Source organism: Strix aluco, chromosome Z (assembly GCF_031877795.1).
Source record: "Strix aluco isolate bStrAlu1 chromosome Z, bStrAlu1.hap1, whole genome shotgun sequence".
NCBI lineage: Eukaryota > Metazoa > Chordata > Aves > Strigiformes > Strigidae > Strix > Strix aluco.
The window spans coordinates 96,967,421-96,976,680 of NC_133971.1; the positions used below are offsets into that span (position 1 = coordinate 96,967,421).

Below are 9,260 nucleotides of genomic sequence, written 5' to 3' on the forward strand. Positions count from 1 at the left end.
GAAACCTCAATTAAGCTACTTCTGCCTGCCTTTCCAGTGTGTCAATGTTGAACAAAGCTTTCATAAACAAATTTGAAGTGAATACAATTCTGTATAGCAACTCATTTCAGTTCAGCAAACTCTTGGTAAGGACATCTGACTTTTAAAATTATCTGAAGGCACAGTTTGGCATCTTCAAAAATGAAGGCGTATTGCTACACCTGTAGTTCCCATTCAAATGACCCCTTTAAGTGGAAGTATGATTAGCTCCTGCGTCCCTTGGAGACGGTTATCAAGGTCACGCACTGACTTGTACTTGACCTTTGATCTCTCTTTCTTTCCCTGGAGGTGTTGCTGTTATGGCTGCAGGTCGCTCTGTAGCGACACCCGTGTCTGCACTGTGTAGTCTAATTTAGTTTCCAGGCATTATCAAGCTGCAAGCAGCACGGATCGTCTGTGATGCATCCTGCTTGTCTGGGATGAAGTGAAGGTGCTGAGCTCTTTCAGCTTGCCGTAGCAGTCCCTGGTGAAGCAGGCAGACCGGGCGCGTTGCCTGCGCGCAGCACGAGGTCCGTGCGGTCGCCGGGCTGGGTAGAAGCCCAGGATCCGCTCCATGTGTGTGAGGCTGACGTTGTTCCTGCAGTAGGTGTGTTGGGGAGCTGCTGGCACTCACCCACAGCTATAGCCTGACAGCAGAAAGACTAGAGAGATGCACCACGTCTTCAGATTCCTCTGGACAGAATATCCATCCGGAAGAGAAAGGAGTATGCCTGGAAAAACAGATATAGGTTAGTGCATGACCAGTGTTGTGTGTAGGCGCAGAAGGGCATATTATCCACTGTGCTCTTCTGTATTCATCAGTTGCAATATACCTTTTGTTCGGGGTGTTCAGCATAGTGACGAGAAAGATCATATCCTGAGGGTGAGTTTAATTACAGAAAGATTAATTATGCAAAAAATGAAGTACCAGATTTCAAGTGGGTGATTGGATTGTAGGCCTAAACCTCTAAACACCAGCATTTTAATTAGCAGCTGAGTAGTAAAATATCATTAGTCTTTGTTTTCCTTTCGGAGGCATACGCTGAGCCAGCTACTGAACAGCATTTGCCAGGCCCCATATTCTGCCAGGCCCCAGCTTTAGATCACAAGAAGGGCTAGTTTCAAAGGCTTCAGGACATTTACATGCCCAGCTGTCAATTAAAAGTCAGTAGAGCTGGGTGTCTCTCTCTGAGTCTGTAAATCTGCAATCCGTGGTGCTTCCTCCAGTTGTGAGATGGTGTTCAGGTCCCCACGGTCGCCCCTGGCTGACCCCGACGAGCACGCTGACACCTCATAGCACCCGAGAGCGTGCAGTGGCCATCTGCCCCCTCCCCAGCAGGATCTCAGCTTTGGTATACACTAAGCGGTCTTTGGGGCCAAATTTCAGTAATAATGGTAGAAGGCTTGCCTCCAAGGTAGGTCAGGAGCTCTAAGCTAGCAAAGAAGTTAAGCATATCCTTAGCTTTGCTGATTTGCAGTGGTTGCAGTTAAATTTTGCAGGATATGCTTTTCTGCATTTGTGTCTACCTATGTAGCATTTCTTGGTTGAAGGTCTGTTTTCTTTTCATCAGCCCTTATGAAAAGGGCTGATATATGTTTTATTGGGAAGAGAATGAAATTATTACATGCGCACTTTATGTCTCCGAAAAAATTCAACTCTAAGATACAACGTCATGGCAGCAAAATGCTCTCAAACCTGTGATAATGCATTAATTATTTTTTAAAATGAAAGTATTTTCAGGTAGTCTAGTATGGGATAGAAACCTGGAATATTACCAGTATCAATCACTAGCACACATTGTAAATGAAAGCATGAAATTCAAGACTAAGCAGGGCCCCCTTTTCAGTGCAAAATCTAAAGCTCCATGCTATCTGAGCCAGATTTATAAGAGAAAGCAGTCCCTTAATGAACCTAATCCTATTAACACAATTGTCAACTTAGGCTTGTCATCAGAAAGATGTTTTTAGCCATGAGACATTTGATCCATGGACAACTTTTTCATCTTTCAGAGTATTCAATTCATCACCTTCATACAAAACCTTCTTTAAAAATTATATAAATACATAAATATTTTAATTTAAAAAAACCCACACCAAACTCTTTTATTCACTTACTGCCTTTTTCCTGAACTGGGATCCAGTAACCAGTTAACTTCAAGGTCTAAACACAGGGGCTTGAGGTGATGGTGCCTGTGATGCAGGAGAGGAACATCTGATCCCAGGCCCATCCAGCCTGTCCAAAGACACAGGCTGCAGCACGGCGGCCTCCCCCGTGGGCCCCACCACCCCTTTCACATCACTGATCTGCACATGTGTCCACCGTGTCACCTCTAAAGCCACTGCTCTCTCTCAGGGTATTGTCACATCAGTGCCGTTTTTCTGTCCAAGTGTTGGGGGTTGTGATAGAAGAATTTATAGCACCTCAGGAAACGACTGTGTCATCTGCTCCAAGCAGGTGGATCCCTTCCCCTAGTCTGCTCTACAAGATTCTCAGTTACTGAATAGCAGGATGTTTTTTGTTCGTTGATATTTAGAGGGAAGGAGTATTCAGATGCAATCAGGTGTCTTTTCAATAACAAGTGCTGCTAAAGACATTAAAAAGGAACGCTTCTTGCCATGAAAGGGACATGTAGTCATGTAATCTCAAACAGCTCTTGCTCTATTGTGCTGTGATGGCAATATTGTTAAGACTTGATTTAATGAATAGTGCCGTTCCAGAATTAAAGGATTTTTCACTGTATGCAGTGAAAACATTACATAAGCTCTAGCTGTGCTGTGGGGGATGCATATTGACCAGGCAGAAAGAGAAACTTGTCTTGGGAGAAGCTCTTCAGTGTGTACAGGCTTTATGTAAGTATGTGAAAACAAGTACTTGCTAAGCTTGAAGAATTCTTTTGCTGATCCAAATGTTTTCTTGATAGGCCAGAGTGAAACAGCTGTGGATCCACTGTGGAAAAATGGAATCATGGTGTGGATGTCGGGATTGCTCCCTGAGAAGGTGCAGGCCAGGGCAATGGGCACCACAGCACAAGCAGAGCCCTCAGCCCCCGGCGAAGTCCCGCAGGCGGGAGGAGCTGGGGCTGGTGGCAGGTCCAGGGATGGCCCAGGGATCCTCCAGGAAGGCAAAGCATGGTCCATCCTGGGAAACCAGTCATCAAGCCAGGCTTAGCAGGGGACCAGCTTGGCACAGGCACAGCTGTGACCCTAAGGGGGGCCTGGCATGAGCCAAAATGGGGTTTCAGAGCCCCGGGTGCAAGGGGGTTCTCACTGAGGCCAGTTTGGGCAATGACATGACGGTGCCGCAAGGCCCTGAGAGCTGGGCTGTCATGCAGCCTCCACACACCCTCCCTGTGCTCTAGACTGTGCTCTCTGTGTAGGGCTGGCACAAGACTGTGTTTGTAGGAGAGAAGGCTGGCGGTTCCAACCTCGAACTTCCTTGAACCTGCCTGTGAGGTACCTGCAGCCGTTGGGTGGCACAGGTCAGTACGAGGCTGCCGTGTTGCTCACCACAAATCCCACCTGGGTCAAGGCATGATTAACTCTGATTTTGTATGTAACTGCTGCGTTATAGGTGATCAAGGCATGGTGAACTTTGATTTTGGATGTAACTGCTGCGTTATAGGTGATCAAGGCATGGTGAACTTTGATTTTGGATGTAACTGGTGCGTCATAGGTGATCAAGGCATGGTGAACTTTGATTTTGGATGTAACTGCTGCGTTATAGGTGATCAAGGCATGGTGAACTTTGATTTTGGATGTAACTGGTGCGTTATAGGTGATCAAGGCATGGTGAACTTTGATTTTGGATGTAACTGGTGCGTTATAGGTGATCAAGGCATGGTGAACTCTGATTTTGTATGTAACTGCTGCGTTATAGGTGATCAAGGCATGGTGAACTCTGATTTTGTATGTAACTGGTGCGTTATAGGTGATCAAGGCATGGTGAACTCTGATTTTGTATGTAACTGGTGCGTTATAGGTGATCAAGGCATGGTGAACTCTGATTTTGTATGTAACTGGTGCGTTATAGGTGATCAATCACCACGTCAGGGCTGGATTCACCTACCAAAGGATCTCTGCCCATAGGCATAGACAGATTTCATGACAGGGTAAGTTAGACATAAGGAAAGCAGTACATCACGCAGTGATGCTGGAAGACAGTTTGGCTCCCCTATGGATTAGTCTGTGAGCTTTGATCTCTTTTGTTTAGTCAGACTTCATATAAACAGATGTTTAGACTGTCTGTTTTCTGCTTACACCTGTGTATCATGTATGTGTAAAGAACTCTGTATTATATTGCACCTGTAACAAATGGATCTGACTGACTACATCAGATGCACCGTCAGGGTCAAAGAGTACTACCGGGCACTAGGACTCTGTTGCCTGTGCTGTTGAATTGTCAGAGTAGTGCCTGTCCCAGTTTTGGCCTGGGCATTCTCCCAAGCAGTTCCCAGGGCCAGTCTGGGGGTTAGGACAGGCATTCCCAGGAGCCAGTTAGATGGGACCACCCTGTTTGGTAGGGCGAGAGAGTTCAATAGCATCGCAGTGGGTTGTTTCAGGCCAGCTGGCCTTGGGGCAGGAGACTAGTGCCAGGCATATTTAATTTACTAGGATAGTAAATCAGTTGCTTCTGTGTTCTCAGAGATCCTAAAAGGGTGGCTGAACACTTGCAGAGACCTGGAAACTGTGGAGATGAAAGTCATCAGGAGAGAGGCTGTCCAGTGCAGTGCAGGTTTGCCAGGGTCCAGTGGGGCTTTCGGTATGTGTTTGTTCGAGCCCGTGGCCCCAGCTGTCCTGCCCATGAGATCTGCCTGTCTTGGGTGCTCTCTGTGGTCCCAGGCGTGTTCTGATGCAGGGTAGTGCTGCTCTCGTTGTCAGAGCCATGTCTGGCCTTGGGTGAGTAACAGTCCCATGTGTGCGCATGCTGGGACAGAAGGGGTCTGCACACCCTGCTCACACTCTGATTGTGAGCTGCTGTCTGAAGCCAACAGACACCGTGCGTTTCCAGCACCATGCTTCTGGTCTTGACTTTCAGAAGTGAGTGCTTGGACCTGCAGGCTTGCTGGATATTTGGACACTTGCAGCATTAGCCTGACTTTAAGAACATCCTGTGGGAAAATCTTCTGGTCTCTCCATGTGAGAAAATAAGCTTTACCTTATTTCCACCAGACTTTAAAAAAAACCCCAACAAGTAAAATCAGAAACTTAATCCTCCATTTCCATTTCAGATAAAAGTAACAGAATCAGATCTGTCAAATTTTAGAAGATAAGAGGCCATACCTATCTGATGTGCTTCTTGGCTTGTTGTTGAGCAGCCCTGCCCTGCTGAAGCTCATACTAGGTCTGCTCCAAGGCAGGCTAAATGCCAAGTGGGTAGAGGCAGGTGACTTGGGCAGAATTGTACTGCTTTCGACTATGTCTGAATATGTCCTTCTCTGAACCCCCAAACTGTGGTGTGCATCACATCTCAGACTTCAGTAGGACAGGGGGCTTTGGTGCAAGAATGTGCCAAACAATTGTTCACATGGCCAAAGTGGCCTTTGTGTATGCTGTATGGGCCTCTCTCCACACCATACACAGTAGTGTGCAGTGATGAAGCCTTCACTTACAAATAGTTCTAAAGAAAAGAACATGTGGGATTGTCTGCTTAGTACTTTTATTGCTCAGTAATTAACCCAGTATCTTTTTTTATCATCATCTACTGCTACTTGGGAGAATTTCAAAAGAGCTAACTCATCCACTAGCTAGCACTGGCTGATTAAAAGCTTAACACATCTTTTCCTGCTACACAATCAATAAAGAACACTTTGGCTAATTGGGATATTGTTTCTAGCTCCCACAGATCTGAGAGCAGCAACCCTTACCCAAAGGGGTCAAGAGACGTCCTCGCCCATTTTAGCCACATAGTAGTAATGATCATGGGGAGAAATCAGGTTAAAGGGAAGTACGGTTATTGCAAACATAAAGCTGTGCAGCTATATGTAGCAGTAAATAGTGGCTATTCAGTCAAGCATCCCCGTCTGCCTGTCCTTGCTAAGGCCTGAAATGACACAGACATTGCTCATATATGTCCCTCCATTCATTCTTGCATTCATTCATTCATGCAAACCCAAGACCCCTCTCACTCGCAGAAACACCTCCTGCTGACAGCATTGCTGCTTATTCATATCAGGCCTTTGCTGCTGTCATGCTTCATTTTGAAGATGTAATGAGGCATTAATGCTTATCTTTGATGTGTGAACTGTGTCAAAATATCCTGTTCTTCTGAGCTCTGGATCCATCAGAATCCACCATAAAATGTGAACAAAATGGCCATTGTTTGAAAAATTGACATAGCCCCACTGCTAGAGCATTTCAGCGGGCAGGCAGGAAGCAAGTGTGTGCAGCACTTACTGCATCTCAACCCTTTTAATTGCTTAACCAGTTCCTTCTCCCATCTCCTTCTGGTTTCTCAGACTCACACCAAACTTCCATCCTCTCTTTTGTTGTCTAAGTCCTCCTATTACCCCACTTACCAGCTCTGCAGCGCTGCTCTGGTTATGTGCCAGGCAGCCCCTGCTCCTCATCACGACTCACAGAGGCCAGCCAAAGACCTAGATATAATTTAGGCGTGGGTTGGGGAAGATGGGGACCTTTTTTCCAGTAATTCTTCCCTAAGTTTAATACATCCTCAGGAAGGCTTAAGTTTAGTGCTGATACCTAAAATTACCCACCAACAAATGATTTGGGGAACGGTACCCACACAGTTTTTCTAAAGCTATTGCTTCATCGACCAGATCGCACAACAGATGACAGTCTAGGCAGTGTATTGCAGCACATATTATTTGTTGGATACAACGAATTTGTAGTGGATTTCCTGCAGTATCATCAAGTTACCACAGTTAACACATACAGCAAAGATTTCTAAAATGGCAAGTGACGCTGAGGGCTTCAGTTCTGACACTGCTGAAACTCTTCAAAGAAATGTAATTGACGTTGTCTGAAAAATCTCAGCACTTGTATGCTGGATTCACTTTGAAAAACCTGTGCATATGTTTTCGGTTCTCCCTAAAACAAACGAACAAAAAGAGACTCATTGGTAGATCCTGGAATAGCAGCAGTATGTACTCTTATGTACTGTTTTTATTTTCTGCTTTTTGTATCAGAGTGAACTGGATGAGAATCAAATACAGATGGCTGGAGATGATGTGGGGTTGCCAGAAGACCTTCAGAAGATGGTGGAAGAAGACCAGGAGGAGGAAGAGGACAAGGACTCTATCCTGGCACAGCTGCAGAACATCCAGAATATGGACATGGATGCGATCAAAGAAAAGGCACAAGCCACCTTCACCGAAATCAAACAGGCTGCTGAGCAGAAATGTTCTGTGATGTAGAAGAGACACCACTGTCCAAGGGCTGGGAATTCAGTCTTGTCTCGCAGGGGCTGCAGAGTGAGGTCACGCAGAGGAATGCACTTAGCTCTATAGCATTAAATGTACATATAGAAAAGTGAGAGAGAGAGACTTTAAAACCCCGAGGGGGGTGTCAAAATTTACCTGCTGTGACTGCTTAGTGCGAAGTTAGAACTGGTCCTTGCTTTTTAACATAATATTTTTCCCCATGGAAAAAAAATTACTTCAAAAAAGCTAATATTGGAGAAAAAATGTGCCTTTTTCCATTTTTTTCCAAAAAGTGATCAGTATGCTATTAAATATGTATTTTTTAGCAAAATTGTGCTTCTGATGCATAACATATAGGTTATTTAAAACTGCTTTCAGAAATCAAGACATGGATTTCTAATCAAAACATGTCTGTTCCAAACCTTTTGAAACAAACCCAGTACTCAAATGTTGACATTTTCTGCAAAAACTTTTTTAAAAAATGGTTTTGACCATCTCTGTATTAAATACTGCAAAAGGCAAAAAGTGAAGCATATAAGTCTACAGCTTGGGACAAAAATGTCACCGTATATAGAACTGAGTGGGAACTTGTAGAAAACCAAGTCTTGGCAGCTCTCAGCGAACCATGGTCCGTCAGCAATGCAGACTTCTCCAGGCTGCTTTAATTTCACAGCTTCTCGATCTTGCAGCTCGAATGGCAAGTGACAGCAGTGTCCCTCTGCTTGGCTGCTACGTGTGCCAAATTCTGAGGCTTGGGGTATGAGCAGATAATTGCATAGGCTAAAATGAGCTCACCACATTGATTCCAGGAGTTACCTCCGTACAAGGCTATATGTAAATCTGGCCCACCTGGAAGATGATGCCAGGGTAGGGCACCTGAACCCTGAGAAAACTCTTGGCTTTCTCTAGTGCTAAATCTGATGAGTCTGTGGGACAGGCAGGGCCCGGTTCAGTGGTTGTAGATTCAGGACCAAGCAAGGTTTTCTTTGCTGTTGTTCAGAGTTTTTTTCTGGGGAAGACCTCAGTAGGTGCTGGCCTGGTTGCCTCCCACTCACCAAAAGCGGAGCTGCTGATGGCTGACGGTGGGAGGAGCGCGGCCCCACACCCAGCAGCTGGCTGGTCGAGGGATGGCTGCTGCGGCCCGCAGCGCTGCCGGCCCGGGAGCCCCACGCAGCCTGGGCAGCCGTGAAGGGCCGACAGCAGTCATCGCCACCGGCCCGGGGAGCAGAGCCCTGTGCTTAGGGCAGACAGAAGCATCAGTCTGTCTCTGCGCTTGCATAGCCAGAACAGTTATCACCACCATAACCCCCCAAAAGCTGTACGGCCCTTGCACAGGGATGGTGTAGACAATGCTGCTCCCGAGGGGCTCAGATGCTCTGTAAAATGAAGGACTTGGTAAGTTCTCCAAAAGCTACCCTGTCAGTAAAATTTGCAGATGAATACACGTAGCACCTTCCTACAGGTTTATAAGTCTCTTTCTCTCTCTCTCTCTGATTCCACCCAATCAAGTAAAAATATTCATTTTAAATGAATAAACGCACTAAGTATGGTTTGTCCTCCCTTCCTCCCTTCCTCCCTTCCTCCCTTCCTCCCTTCCTCCCTTCCTCCCTTCCTCCCTTCCTCCCTTCCTCCCTTCCTCCCTTCCTCCCTTCCTCCCTTCCTCCCTTCCTCCCTTCCTCCCTTCCTCCCTTCCTCCCTTCCTCCCTTCCTCCCTTCCTTCCTTCCTTCCTTCCTTCCTTCCTTCCTTCCTTCCTTCCTTCCTTTTCCTGTATTTTCACTCTTTTTCTCTGCTCTGCTCCCCTCCTCCCTCTCACTGTTTCTTCCTTGATCCTGGCATCAGGTCTTGGTCTGTGAGGTGCAAAA

At 46.1% G+C, this 9,260-nt stretch overlaps 1 protein-coding gene across 2 annotated transcripts in view; it reads left to right on the forward strand.

Moving 5' to 3' along the window:
• LOC141918099 (complexin-4) overlaps positions 1-8,947 on the forward strand; it is a 21,785-nt gene extending 12,838 nt beyond the window's left edge. The window contains exons 3-5 of one of the 2 annotated variants that reach the window (XR_012621569.1): positions 2,940-3,497; positions 4,661-4,777; positions 7,164-7,296. Coding sequence is in view for 1 of the 2 variants with exons in the window: in XM_074812142.1 (XP_074668243.1) it covers positions 7,164-7,391 (228 nt within the window). In the remaining variant the exon portion in view is untranslated. Of the gene's footprint in view, positions 1-2,939; positions 3,498-4,660; positions 4,778-7,163 lie in introns of both variants that reach the window. The other variant, XM_074812142.1, reaches the window with a different exon arrangement.
• The last annotated feature ends 313 nt before the right edge of the window (positions 8,948-9,260 follow it).